Source organism: Pinus tabuliformis, chromosome 7 (assembly GCF_031772625.1).
Source record: "Pinus tabuliformis cultivar Carrire ecotype Pingquan chromosome 7, CPIR1, whole genome shotgun sequence".
In the NCBI taxonomy this organism is placed as follows: domain Eukaryota; kingdom Viridiplantae; phylum Streptophyta; class Pinopsida; order Pinales; family Pinaceae; genus Pinus; species Pinus tabuliformis.
The window spans coordinates 489,823,890-489,839,546 of NC_142293.1; the positions used below are offsets into that span (position 1 = coordinate 489,823,890).

A 15,657-nucleotide genomic window follows, 5' to 3' on the forward strand; every position below is an offset into this window, starting at 1 on the left:
TGGTTACATCCGCATTTGACTTCTTATATAGAGTATATTTTTTTTTACATATATGACCCCCTTTATAGATTCATAGTGAAATATATGATAGTTTCTAAATATCATTAAAACAGATATCACAATTCAAAATCATTTGTAAAGAAATTTAAAAAAAATTGACAACATCCATCCAAAAAAATAACAATGTGTCATTAACAATTTTCAAAACATGTATAAAATAGCAACATGATACTAATAAAATCAGTATTATTTTTAATCAAAACAACTAAAATTCAACAGACTTAGTTGATGAATCCATTTGAAGAATTGATTCAATCAACCGCCAAAGCCGTAGAGGGTCCTGCCCTGCCTCTTCAAGGAGTAAACGACATCCATGGCGGTCACTGTCTTCCTCCGGGCGTGTTCAGTGTAGGTGACGGCATCCCTGATAACATTCTCGAGAAAGATCTTGAGAACTTCCCTCGTCTCTTCATAGATGAGACCACTTATGCACTTGACTCCGCCTCTCCTAGCCAGCCGTCTGATGGCAGGCTTTGTGATACCCTGAATGTTATCCCTCAACACCTTACGGTGCCTCTTTGCTCCTCCCTTTCCCAAACCCTTCCCTCCTTTTCCGCGACCAGACATCTTTCCTGCTTTTCTTCTTTACCTCTTCTTCAACAACAGATTCAATTCAATGTAATGCTTTGAAATCTTCCGGCTCACCCCTTTTATGGTCACGCATCCACCTGAAAATTCAAATTCCTATGACTTTGGCGCCAAATGAATCTCAGCCGTCAGATTCGCAAGAGCCCATCGACGTCACAAACACACCCACACGTGGATCAACCCAACCAGGGCAAGGATCAATGAAAAGACACCATTGCTCGGCGGACTTTCTTTATTATGAAGAAAGGTAAAATCTAACTCAACGACCGATTGCTGGGCAAAGTTTCTTTCTTATAATTATTACTAATTAATACTGGTTACTAATTAAAAATGAAAAATCGCACTACATACAGAAATGAAAAATCTGATAAAATGATGAATGCTGGTGTAATCCCCGTCGCAGATCCTACACCGCTTGCACCATCAGCAAGAATCAAACCTGCACAGATAGCGTTTATCAATTCTCTGATCAGACATAATGGAACTGTCCACAATGCAATGCAGAAAATGAAGCATAATAAAATGAACTCGGATGCCATCCCCTTAAATTTGAACCATCTGAAAACATACTTATCCAGCGATGATTTCAACCCAGATCCGCTTGAGATTAACAACGATTTCACACTAACAAAATGGGGGGAGAACGATATTAACAACAGCATGCTGTCAAACCAACAAAACAGTTCCATTCCACGCCCGATTCTCGCCAACACTTGTCATAATGAAGTTGAAAGAAACGTTGAGAACGCGGAACAGAATATGTCTTTCGCGCAGCACGATCATCCACCAGAGAATGAAGTAAGGCAATTACCGGACAGCGCAGAGAATAGAACCACCTGCTCGCAAAACCTGAAGGTAGACACCGGAAACAAGAACTTCGATTTCACGCTAGCAAAATGGATGGAGAACGATATTAGCAGCAGCTCGCAGTCAAACCAAGAATACAGTTGTAGCAGTGAAGCCATTCCTCATAATGAAGTTGAAAGAAACGTTGAAAACGATAATATGTCTCTCGCACAGAATGATCATCCACCAGAAAATGAAGCAAGGCAATTACCGGACAGTGCAGAAAATAGAACCACCTGCTCGCAAAGCCTGAAGGTAGACACCGGAAACAAGAATGAATGCAACGGAAACAAGAAGAAATCTACAATTGTCCATACTTCTTGGGCACTCAAGGTTTATACTTGGATCGTTAGATTCCAAACTTTAATTCATAGAATGGCGTTCCCTCAATTGTTTCAGATTGGGTTAAGTTTCTTTATCTCCCTCATCATTGTTGGAACAATGGAACCTTCAAATCTATTGGGAATGTGTTGGGAGACTATATATATCAAGTTAAACAATGTAAAGGAATGCTTGCCTATGCTCAATTTGCGTTGAAGTGGCTCTCAATAAAGGTTTTCCTTCCATTGTTCTTTTATCCTTAGATAATTATCCCTTCATCCAAGAGATGGATTATGACCTATTGCCTTGTGAAAACAAACTCTACCATGAATATGGGCATTTTGTGAGGAAGTGTAAACAATTTGAGGAGCAACAGAACTAGGAAAAAGGGGGAGATAAATGGCAAAAACCAGAGAAGAAGAGAAAGTGATCAAAATGTAGCAGCTAGAGGCCAAGAGAAAAATAGTGGGGGAATAAAATTCTGCCACCCACACCCCCCCCCCCCCCCCAATCCCCCAAAAAGACCATTTCCCCTAAAGGAGCTCAATATTCTTCCTCAAGTAAAAGTAAGAATCCATCCCAACTTGGTAACCGATATGAGACTCTAGAGCATGTTAAAGAAGGATAAATTCAAGATGTCATCATCCAAGATAACTTATATGAATTCATTAAAAAAAAACCATGGAAAAGAAAATGAGGAGATGCCACTATTAGACAATATTCCAACCTAGGAATGAAATGAGGAAGAACTTGAATCAGAAGAGGAAGAAGTATTTATCTCTCCCAAAACTTAGCAAACAAACGAGGGACCCTTTCTAGCAAGTTTTATGGATGAAAGATATGAAGAGGAATGTGAACAAGAGAAAGGAAAAAGTTGTGTTTCTAAGAAAGTTGGAAGGGAATCAAACAAATATTTGATGAAGGATTGAGTAGACAAGGACATATAATTAGGGATTCAACAAATAATGGATGTTTCCTTCTCCAAAGGGACAAAAACAACTTGAAAATGAAGCAGCCCTCCCCTTGTTCATGGGGGGTCAAATCTCATAGTAAATAATGAAGATAATCTCCTAGAACTATAAGGAATTAGACTAAAAAAGGATTGTAGAAGTGAAAAGTCTTATCAAACAAGAAAACCCATTAATCCTCTTGCTCTAAGAGACAAAAATGGGGGGTCAAGAGATTCTCCAAAAATGCAGATGCCTTTGGCGAGGAAGTAGTGCTCAGTTTGTGGGTTCACACAGTGCTTATGGGGTCCTCTATACTCTTAGGACGGATTCAATTTTCCAGCTTCTTTCGATGGATCATTCTCCTCATTGATTAATGGCATGCCTTCTTCACATTCCCAGTCAACATGTGTGTCTGCGTGTATATATATCCTTCACTATGGCAAAATTTCTTAGATTTCTTTATGGATTTGTATGAAAGCCATCAGATTTGGGCATACAACATGAGGTAGTAAGGAGTTTTTCTTCACTACATGGCTAGGAACCTCTCACAAATGCGTCGTTGGTGTCAGACTCGATCTTACCACTGATCTCTATGTCACTTAAAAAGAAACTCAACAGTGCCTTGTGCATCTTAAATTCAACGAGTTTATTTATGCTGGTCTCTGTAAGATTACAGTCTTCATTAGGAGTTCTTTCCATGGTCATATAAGATGATGCCATTTGATGCTATTGGTTAGATTACATATAAACATCGAATTCTCAACAATGGTGTCTTGTCACTTAAAAAATACTGAACAGTGCCTTATGGATCTTAAATTCAACATGTTTATTTATGCTGGTCTCTGTAAGATTACAGTCTTCATTAGGAGTTATTTCCATGGTCATATAAGATGATACCATTTGATGCTATTGGTTAGATTACATATATATGGAGTATCAATTCCATATTAACTATGCATCAGTGCCAACATATGTCGCAGAGAAGCAATGTAGATTCATTCAAATTGACTTTGTTATAGAGGAACGTGTTAGTCAACCTGTGTGTTAATTTTATACATAATGCAGAGGAACAAAGTCTTATACATCGTGAGCCATATGAACTGTGTAGAGCCAAAGACACATCTATATATATACAGAGGATAGTGAGACACATATGTGCATTGAAGCCTACTATGTCGCAGAGGAACAATGTCTCTATGTCAATGTGATCATTGATGAATGGATGAACAGTGTACAATGTAGTATACAAGAGATGGGAGACTGTAACTGAGAGCAATAACAAGGTCCCTTAAGAACAATAAAGATTTAGAGCGAGAGACTTCCTGTGGCAAGAGTCATGTAAAAAAACCTACAAAATTTGTAACCAGTCATTACATCAGAGGGAACAACACATCAGTACTATCATTACTGAGACAATCCATCTTTTATCTGGAACAAAATCATACATATCTTGATGAGAGAACACATTCTTGCAGTCTAAAAAATCGATTGAAATGTCTGTTTCTGTTTCAAGAATAGAATTAGTTATACCTGAACAAGGGAACATATCATTATTATCTGGAAGCTTCGCTCATTTAATTTGTTCTAGAATTATTGCAGCAAATCATTAGTAGTTGGGTTGTGTCTCTTCAGCTCCGTTCTGTATAGATTGTTCTTCCTCGTCATCCTCTTTTCCCTCAATTTTGTCAGGGGCAATGAATCCCTCATGTTTTCCATGGTTGTCCATATCAAACAATTTTTTTTAATTGGACTTGCATCAGTTATGCCATCAACAATACTAATGCTTTCTTGATATGCTTCATCTTCAACTGCATTCTTTTCCAGAGCTACATTGTAAGATCCACGTTCTACTTGATCACCATCTGTTAAGGGAATTTGAACATTCTTGGTGATCTGCTCAATTATATCTTCCTCCTTTTGAGGAGTTGAACCATACAACTCATTGAGGTTATAAAACTCATTTCCATTGTCTGAAAAGTTGTCTTGATGCACTTCATCCTCCGAAGCTTGAATGTTCTCATATGTTCCTTGAAGTTCGTTGGACATATCTACCTATTCAGGATTTCTCACTTTCATGCAAACTGCATCAGGAGAGCCAGCATTTTGCTTTTGAAATATAGTTTCTTCAACATCCTGAGTTTCAGCCATTGAAGCAAGTTCATAATGATCCTTTCTTTGATATACAGAGTCATGAAATCCTTCGCTAGTTTTGGGATCACTCAATTCATCTCCTTGAGCTTCACCATTAACTAGTGAGATGTGACTTTGCTAAACATCATTTAGGACTAAGCTTCTCCTCACTGCATTCCCCAGGTGCTTGACCTTCACTATATGATGCCAGTTGTGACAGATTTTCTAGAGATAAAGCCTAAAGAACCAACCAGTAACTATGTCTAATGGGAGGCAAAAGGTTCCAAGGTATTTTCCAATGTTAAAGGATACAATAACTGTCTCAGATAATCACAAATTTCTTCTGTTAGAAGTGGCTAGCTAACAGAATGTCTACAATTCCTCTGCCCTAGGATAACATAATATTTTTAATTTATTGTATATATGTATAATGTTGTTTTGTTGAGTAATTTATTGCGTATATCTTTGAAATGGATCCATGTTCTATATAGTAATTGCTATCTAACATTAAATAATGGTTGCATTTAATTATAGGTAAACGATGTTGATGATACACCTATTAATGATCAAGATCCAACTAGACCATTAAGAATTCAACGAGATGATCCAATTCATCCTTTAAACCATACTAGGAGAAGAAGAGAAGCATTGAAGAGAGCACTACCACGTGAAAATTTTGAGGAATTGATGAAATTAGCATACATTGATGACATGCCATCCACTACTCAGAGTAGAGATGTCGATGAAAATGTAATGCATGAAGAAGGATTGAACGAAATGCTCACAAGTTTCTTTGGGTATGGAAACAATGATGAGGGTGATGATCCTATGCATAATAATGATGATGCTGATATAGAGGGAAACTACCGCCAACATAATTATGATGATATCAACATCAATGCATCAATTAAGCAAGCAGCAAAGACAGTGGTGTTCAAATCGGGTGCAAGTAGAATATCCAAGCTTTCATGCACATTAATATTATTGGAAATCAAGTCATTATTTGGTTGGTCAGACAAGAGCTTCACTACCTTACTCTAGTAATTATTTGAATTATTTTTCTAGTTTTGCACTGTCAATTTGTGTCCTCAATTAGAATATAAGTACTAACTTCATTTAATTTAATTTGAGGTGGATTTTACATTATGGTATATAAACAACGTTATAAATGACATTTCTAACATGTAGGTTTGAAAAAAAAACTTGCAGGGCTCTAAAGGATAAAATATTCCCTAAAGATAATGTGTTGCCATCAACTTGTAGAGAAGCGCGTCAATTGTTAGTCAAGTTGGGGATTGAATATAACCAAATTCATGCATGTAAAAATGATTGCATCTTATATAGAGATGAATATAAAGACAATGAAGAATGCCCTGTTTGCAAAGAGAAAAGATATCGTACGGATGTACAAGGTTCTACAGTTCCAAATAAGGTTTTACGACACATGCCAATTATTCCTAGACTACAACGGATGTTTCGTTGTAAATCTCTTGCACAATTGATGGATTGGCATGCAAAGAATAGGAGTAAAGATGGATTCATGCGAATTCCTATGGACTCCAAAGCAATGAAACATATAGAGGAAAAATGGCCAAGAAAATTCAAGGATGAACCTCGCAGTATTAGGTTAGGACTTGCAATGGATGGAGTGTGCCATTTATATGCTTTTTGCAACTTATTTGAAAGAGCAATTTTGTCCCAACAATTAGACTTGTAGCATAAAGAACATGGTTAATACATATGATTAGACCAAAAACTAGTTACTACCAAAATTCAACCAAAAAAAATATTACTGCATAAAAATAGAATTAAAAACAAAAAATATAAAAACAAAAATTTCCCAAATTAAAAATAAATAAATGATAAACTTTTTTTTACCAAAATTTAGTGATTTTTTTGGTGCTAATACTAACATCACCATTACAACAAGATATTTTCTAGTGCTAATACTGCCATTACAACAAGATATAAGAGGGATATAATGCAAAAAGTTTAATAATAATATGTATGTAGAAGATGGTCTTCAGACTGGTGAATTCATGATAATCAACGGGACTACAGTCAAAATAATTGGCTGTTATTTACATTTTTACATAGATTGTCAAAATAATTGCATAAATTGGTTTTTTTTAACCAAAATTTAACAAAAACTTTGCTAGTGCTAACATTAGAACCACCATTACAACAAGATATCTTTCTAGTGTTGACAACACCATTATAGTAAGATACCTCAAGAGAGACAGAAAATCTAAAAAGTATGATAGTAATACGTATCCAGAAGATGGTATTGAAACTAGTAATTGTTCACGAATCCATAAGATTGTAAGGTCATTATCATTATCATAATCATTGTCATCATCATCACCATCATCCTTGTCATTGTTATTGCCATCATTACATTATCATCATAATCACCATTCATGCCATCATCATCATCATTATGGACATTGTTTGCAATTGTTCATAATTGTAGATGTTGTAAGAAATATCATCAACCCAAAAAATGTGATCACTGCTAGAAAAGGGTTGTTTAGGACACATTGATATACGTAAGAGAAATAACAACTCTATTTTTGAGAGATGATCGATGATGATGATCATCACCACCATTATCATCGTCATTGTCATTTTTATCATCCCCATCATCGTCATTAATGTAATTTCTATCGACATTGTTGTAATCATCATCATCATTCATGCCATTATTGTTTTTGATGATGACCTAGATGAAAATGATGATGATGACACCAAATATAATGCTTATGATTATGACAATGACAACATCTAAAATTGGGAAGATTCGCCAACGTCATTAGCATCGTCATCATCATAATCATTGCCATCATCATCATTGTCATTGTAACCACTATCGTCTTTATCATCATAATCACAATTCATGTCATCGCCATCATCTTCATTTTCATCATTGTCAATATTATTGACATTGTCATCAATTGTTCATAATTTTCAATGCCATAAGGAATATCATCAATGCAGAAAATATGATGAGTGTTGGAAAAGGGATGCAAAAGCGAACATAGAAATGGGGGCAACAATAGAAGTAAAATTGGATGAAAAGTGGATACAACATAAGTAGATGCACAACAACATGAAAAACTTGACACAAAAGTGGATGCAAAAGTAGATGCAGTTGTCAATGCAAACTTGGATGCAAACATGAAGGCAAAAGTGGAAGCAAACATGGGTCCAATGGTAGGTGTAAAACTTGGCACAAATTGTGGTGAAACAAATGTGGATGCAACGACGGACACAAAAGCAGATGCAAAAATGGATGAAACAAAAGTGGATGCAATAGGGGATGCAAACGTGGAAGCAAATGTGGTTGCAATGGTAGGCGCAAGATATGGTGCAACAAAAGTGGATGTAACAATAGACAAAAAATATGCAAAAAAAGATGCAATAATGGATGTAAAAGTGGAAGCAAACATTGATGCAACAGGCAAAACAAAATTGGATGCAAAAAATGGATACAATGTAAGTAGATGCAAAAGTAGATACAAAACGAGATGCAAAACCCAATGCATAAACCTGACACAAAAGTGGATGCAAAAATAGATGCAATATTTGATGCAAAATAGGATGTGAACATGGATGCAAAATTGGAAGCAAACGTGGATACAACAGTGAGTGCAAAACATGGTGCAAATTGTGGCATAACAAAAGTGGATGTAATGATAGATGCAAAAAAAGAATCAAAGTATGATGCAAATGAAGATGTAAAAAGGGATGCAAAAATTGAAATTTAAAATGGGTGCAACAGTGGATGCAAAATTGTGTGCAAAAGTGGATGCAATAGAAGTCGATGCAAAAGTAGATGCAAAACAAGACACAAAACCCGACGCAAATCCTGGTCCAAAATTGGATACAAAAAGGGATGCAAAAATAGATGTAGTAGTTGATGAAAACCTAGACGCAAATGAGGATGCAAACGTGGATGCAAAATTATAATCAAAAGTGGGTGCAAAAGGAGGTGCCAAACTAGGCGCTAATTGTGGCACAAAAATATTAGATGCAATAGTGGGTACAATAATAGATGCAAAAGAGGATGTAAATATGGATGCCAAACAAGATGGAAAAGTGGATGCAACAAAAGTAGATGCAAACTTATATGCAAAACTAGACACAAAACTCGATGTAAAACTTGGTGCAAAAGGGATGCACAAATGGATGAAAAAATGGATGCAAAAAATGATTTAAAAAAGGATGCAAAAAAGGATGCAAAAGTTGATGCAAGTGTAGGTGCAAAAAGTGGATGCAAATGAGGATGCAAAAGTATGTCAAACAAAATTAGTTGCCAAACTTGATGCAAAACCTGGAACAAAACCTGGTGTAAAGGATGACACAAAACTTGGCATAAAATTTGGTGCAAAACGTGGTACAAAACCTATTGCAATACCTGGTGCTAAACTTGGTGTAAGATTTGGTGCAAAACTTGATGCAAATTTTGTGTCAAGTTTTGCACCATATTTGATAAATGGATGCAAATAGCACCAAAAATGGGCTCTAGATGAAAAAAAAGAAGTAAAAAGGGACGCTAATCGCTGGTTTTGTTGTAGTGTTGTTGAGAATTTTCTAGTTGGGTGGTGTCCATGTTTGGACAATTGTTCCAACCTATGGGAGCCATGTGTTAAAGTTATCTTTGATGATTAGAAACCTTAACTAGGAGCAGATTATACAGTGATTGGATTGGGTGCCTTTGGACTGGTGGAGGGAACATGTTGGTGACCCAAAGTAGCCCTTGATAAGATGTCATAAAGGGATTTTGACAGCTAAAGGTTGGGTGAAGTTATTGAGACTAATGTGCAGTACATTGACTAACTAGTGGACTGTTGGATTGGCATATTGAAGCTGAGGAATTGGCCACCCTAGAGGAGCAGATTAATGAGCCTGTGTTCCATGTAGCAGAAGTGACTTGTAATAGTGATATGTGGTAGCCCTCCTAGAGTCTCTATGTGTTTATTCTTAATGGAATAAGGGGAAGCTAGAGAGGAGAACGAAAGCGAAGGACCGACATGATGAGATATGACATATATGGTAAGATTGTAGCGAGATTGTCATTGTATCTTGTATTCTTGTACTTGTGGATATTTCAGGGCCATTATCCCTTGTATGGGAGCCCTAGATAGTTGTTTTATTCAGCTGGTTTAATATAACGAATATTGGGTTGTTGTACATATTTGTACAACATTTTGTAAAAAATTATCTATACTTGTGCATGTGTGATTTACTGCTATTTATATTCTATTTTGCAAAGTATCTTTGTTGAGATTCTTGGTTTGGTAGCATCAGACATTTTAATATTCTATCCTAGATCCCAAGATCATGGAAATTCAACATGGTATCAAAGTGTGTCTGAGCTACATTAGAAGATAGTGAATCAAAGTGTGCACAACGAAGTACAACTTAAGAGGGAGTTGGTTACATTGTAGGTCGAGGGGTTTTCCAACTATAGTCCATGGAAGAAAAGGATCAAGTTGGTCTTGCAGGTCAACAAGATCTGGGAGTTCACCGAGAAATCCATCAAGAAGCCAACTAACCCAAAGGATATGGAAGTGTGTGAGGATTTAGATACAATAGCAAGAATGATCATCCTAGATGGTGTGAAGGATCCCCTAATACCTCATTTATCGAGGAAGAACACTGCACATGAGATGTGGATGTCTCTTTAGAATTTGTTCCAGAATGAGAACGAGAACTAGGTACTCGTATTGGAGGATAAGTTGAATTCCAACAAGATGATACAGGGTGAAGGAGTGAGTTCGTATCTGAAGAGATTGTCTTAGATCAAAGATGACCTTGCTTCCATCAGTGTGACTATTTTAGATTCTGATATGGGGGTGATTGCTTTGAAAGGACTCACCGAGGAATGACAACCCTTCTTCAAGGGTATTGTGGCCAGAGAGAAGTTACCAGAATGGAATAGGCTGTGGGACGAGTTCATTAAGGAAGAGTTGCGAGATGAGGATCTTCATCTAAACAAGAAGTATTTCGATGATGAAGTGGCACTTGCAGCATGAATGAAGGGTAAACAAAATAATCACTTCAGTAAAGTCAAGTGTTTCAACTGTGGAGAGATGGGTCATTTTTCATCGAGATGTCCAATGAAGAAGAAGATGAGAGATGACGAGAAGAAGAAAGGGAAGCAGGTTTTCGGTGTTTCCACCTCTACTCAGATATATGCTCTCACCAGAAGGTTGGAGGAGGAGAACCTTGTTATGATCTCTCATTTCTCAAAGGGTACTATTGATTACGATGGATGGTACATGGACAGTGGTGCATCAAAACATATTACAAGGTCACATGAGGTTTTTGAGACTCTAACTGAATGGGAGTTGAAGTTGCACATCGTGTTGAGTGAAAAGCATCAGAAAGAGATCCGAGGATCAGGAGTTGTGTCATTCAGGATGGAAACAGGAGGGGCGATGCGGGTCCAAGATGTATTGTTAGTAATAGGACTCAGATATAGCATGATATCTGCCTTGATGATCAAGAATAAGGGGTTTGGGGTCTTGTTCTAGGATGGGAAGGAAATACTAAGACCTAGAGGCTCTAGATCCATAGGGATTGTGCTTGACATTAGAGAGCATGGTCTATAGAGGCTGATGGGTATGTATGGATCATCGGAAGAAGAAGCAGGTGGATTAGGTGCAAGTTCTAGAGAAGCAGGTGCAGGTGCAGGCTTCAAAAGGGCAAGTACAGGTTTCAGAAAAGAAGGTCCATGTTCCAAAGGCTTAGGGAGAGTCGAGTTTTAGAGGGAGCTTGCAGATTCAGAGGGAGACTTTGCAACCCAAGAAGAGCGCGTGGTCAGTGGGGAGCAAGGGTGCTCCTATAACTTCCAAGAAGGAATCATGGAGAGAGTGGAAGACATTCCAGGAGAAGAAGAAGAAGAAGGATGCTTCTAGTGACATCGACACTTCTAAGAGAGGCTTAGTTCATAGTACAAGGATTGTTGTAGTTGTGAGGGCTAGGATTTGGGTGAGTGCTGTGAGTAGTGATGATGATGATGAGTTACTTCCTAGTCTTGGAATTACCTCCCTCACTAAGAGGGAGTGTTTATCTTTTAGTAGCTTGGGAAGTACTCCAAGCCCAAGGGTTCGAGGTTTGGAGGTTGGAGCACCACAAAGTCATTTGTGGTCTTGGAACCCAAGCTTGGGGTTTTGTGCCCATCGATTTTTGGGCCAAAACCATGGAGAATTTTGGACATCTGATGGATGAAGATAATAAAGGGCATTGAGGAGAATCCAATGTAATGATAATTGTCAAATTCCAAGTTGTCTACAATGAGTTATCAATTTTTAAATGTTGATGATGGGGTTTTTGCACATAAGTCATGTAAACTTGGTGAGAATGTGCCAAAAGACATGTCAATTTATGGATCCCTTGTATGGATATAAATACAAGGTGAGAGGATTCATTTTAATACATCAAAATGTGAAAATAACTCATTGTTTTACATCTGAGGAAACCAAGATTTTCTATGGAGGAGGATAAGTAAATTAAAGTTTGTTTGATGGCCACATTGCTATAGGAAGGAAGCCACATGGTCTGAGGTAAGCCCGAGGTTATCTATGAGGTAGTTTGTGTTGATTTTAGGTTTGAATTATAGAACAAAGGCAACCACATTCCCTGGGAAATTTTGTGGAGGGATCTGTGTGGTATTAGAAGTATATTTGAGGTTATTTCTTAGGCCACATTCCAGATAGCAAGAAGGATTAGGTCGTGGGTCAAATCATAAATTTGTGTGTGATGTTTGGTGGCTATTAAATAGCCCAAAACAATAGCAACAAGGAACAACAAGCTAATGGAACTAAGCCGCGATTGTGGAGGAGGTTTAGGAAAATAAAAGAAGTGTTGTAGTAGCTTTCCAACAACCCTAACTAGAGTACCAAACCTACAACAGTGTCATTCCAGCCAATGGAGAATGCAAAGGTATGTATTATGATGTGTATGTGTTGAGTTTTTTTAGTTGGGTGGTGTCCATGTTTGTATAGTTGTTGCAGCCTGTGGGAGGCATGTGTTAGGGTTGTCTTGAATTGTTAGGTCCCTATAATACTAGTGATTCCCCCATTACTATTGTCATTGTAGCCCTTATTGTTATTATTGTGCCCCTATTGTCCCCATATTGTTATTAGTGTGCCCCATAGAAACCCACTATTGTTATTATTGTGCCCTTATGTTATTACTATTATGTCAGCTTAATTATATTGTGACCCCTTAGACTCCTATATATAGAAGGGAGGTTTAGTAATTTGTATCATCCAAGAATTGTTCATTTGTGTAATGTAAAGGAGTTTTCCCCCTCGAAGAGGCTAAATTCTAAGGCGTTGATCTATCTTTTCTATCTTTTTGTGAGCTAGTTTCATAACATTTGGTATAAGAGCTTTGGATTCTAGGGTTTCACTGCTCCAAACAAGCCATCGTGGAATTTTCGCTATAACTTTTTTTTATACGATGTTTCAAAAGCTAAAACAAAAACCCATTTAGCTGAAATCATTCTAAACTTTGGGTCCGAATTTGAGAGCTTGTATCTCTATATTTTCATAGATATGATATGAGGAATTGAGGGTTTTTGCAGACACCCGAATTACATTCAAAATAGGTGACCTTGGGAAAATCATCATAACTTTGGTTCTAAGCATCAGATTGAAATTTCATAAGAAGTTTTAGAAAGAGGACAACATGTATTATTCTGTAGATCAATTTCAGATACTAAGGTCAAAACAGTGACATGTGACACTTTGTACAAGTTCGCTCTACTGAACTAGTCTATAATCAAGTCATCGTGGGAGATTTGGCATAACTCTTCCTTGCAGAATCCAATATTGATCAGACTTGTGGGGTTAGAAAGAGGACTCAAAGGGCTACTACAAGATGTGATTTTAGATATTCAAGGTCTGCAGTTACAGAGATACAACAGATTAAATATTGAGCTCTTACAAAGTGAAACAACAAGGTGTGCAGTTTTTTAAAATTTTTTCATAAGATTAGTTTGAAAAATTAGTTTGAAGGAATTCAAAGGGAATAGTGAAGAATTATTAGCATTAATTGATGCCCCGAAGAAAGAAAATTGGAACACCTAGTAAGCAACCTGGAAGCTCTAGCATGACTCGTGAAGAAGAGAAAGAAATGCAACATGATATATCAAAATTACAAGAACAAGTACAACAAATTTCACTCTCAAAAAAGGTAATTGAAGCCAAGATGGATGGCATGGAAGCTAAGATGAATGGCATGGATGCTAAGATGAATGGCATGGATGCTAAGATGGAAGAATTAAATATAAATTTGAATAAGTTACTACAAGAAATGGTTACTAATGGTGAAAGGGTACTAAAGGAAACTCATGATGAGAAAAAAAGAAATGTTAATCATGATTTCATATACTCTAATGTTGGATTGAAGACCCACCATGTTCTAAAAATAGATATGAGGAAGTTCGATGGCAAGGATCCCGGAACATGGATACTACAGATGGAGCAATTTTTCGATCTCCATAATGTGCAAAACACACAAAAGGTACGTATTGCAACTTTATATTTGGAACCGAATAAGTTTGTATGGTATCGATGGCTTTGCTCTCATAAACAAATTGTCACTTGGGCAATTTTTACGAAAGAAATGACAGCACATTATAAGGATACAAAAAGAAACACCTTTTTTAGCCAATTGATAAATCTCAAACAAAAGGGTTCAATGATGGAGCACATTGAGGACTTCCAAAAATTGAACATAAGGGTAAAAAATATTCCAGAGGAGCATAGGATTGATGTGTTCATAGGGACTTTAAAGGATAATATCGAACATGAGGTTTGCCTTTGGGAACCTGATTCATTGGAGAAGGCATTCAGGTTAGCAAGAAAAATGGAAAGAAAAATTATGGCAACGAGGAAGCCTACCACTCACAACTATGAAGATGGAAGTGTTGTTGCTCCTAGCCTTCCACAACCTACAAGGTTGATACCACAACAATTGGAAGAAAAAAGAGCAAAAGGGCTTTGTTACAGTTCTGATAGCAAATACACCAAAGGTCATAAGCGTGCTAAGAAGAAATTATTCTACGTAGATTGTGAAGAAGAGGAAGAAAAGGAACAAGAAATGTCAAAAGAAGAGGATATACTCTAGGAAAAAACCCTAGCTAAAGAAGAAATGAATCCGACCATATCTTGTAATGCATTGGTTGGAATTACCACTCCTCAAACTATCAATATAGAAGGACATATCAAGAAGAAAAAGGTAATAGTGTTGATTGATTCGGGAAGTACCCATAGTTTTATTCAATGTAAGATAGCCAAGGAATTGAATTGCTTCCTATATCCAGCACCAGAGTGTCAAGTGATGGTTGCAAGTGGAGGAACCATAATTTGCTCTAGAAAGTGCCATAATATCAAGCCACCCATGGGACAATATGTATTGAATAATCCAATGCTTTCCATTCCAATGGGTGGTGTTGATGTTGTACTAGGAGTCCAATGGATACAATCCTTGGGTACAATAGCTTTTAATTTTCAAGAACATTTCATGAAATTTTGTGCGGAAGGAAAGGAAGTTGAATTAAGGGGTATTGTAGGGAAATCGGGAAAGATAATCAGCTCTAATGGTGTGACAAAGCTTCTAAAGAAGGAACAACGAGGTGTAATTTCACAATTATGTTCGCTAGAGGTTCCCACATCGAAATCATCTATTTCTCCAAATCTCCAAAAAGTCTTAGACAATCATTCCAAGGTATTTCAGACTCCCAAAG

The 15,657-nt window shown here is 37.1% G+C and overlaps 1 protein-coding gene across 1 annotated transcript; it reads right to left on the bottom strand.

Moving 5' to 3' along the window:
* Positions 1–315: 315 nt before the first annotated feature.
* LOC149248167 (histone H4) lies at positions 316–649 on the bottom strand. The gene has a single exon (XM_089456013.1). It carries the CDS (start codon positions 625–627, stop codon positions 316–318), a length of 312 nt encoding a protein of 103 aa, XP_089312139.1. The 5' UTR covers positions 628–649.
* Positions 650–15,657: the final 15,008 nt, after the last annotated feature.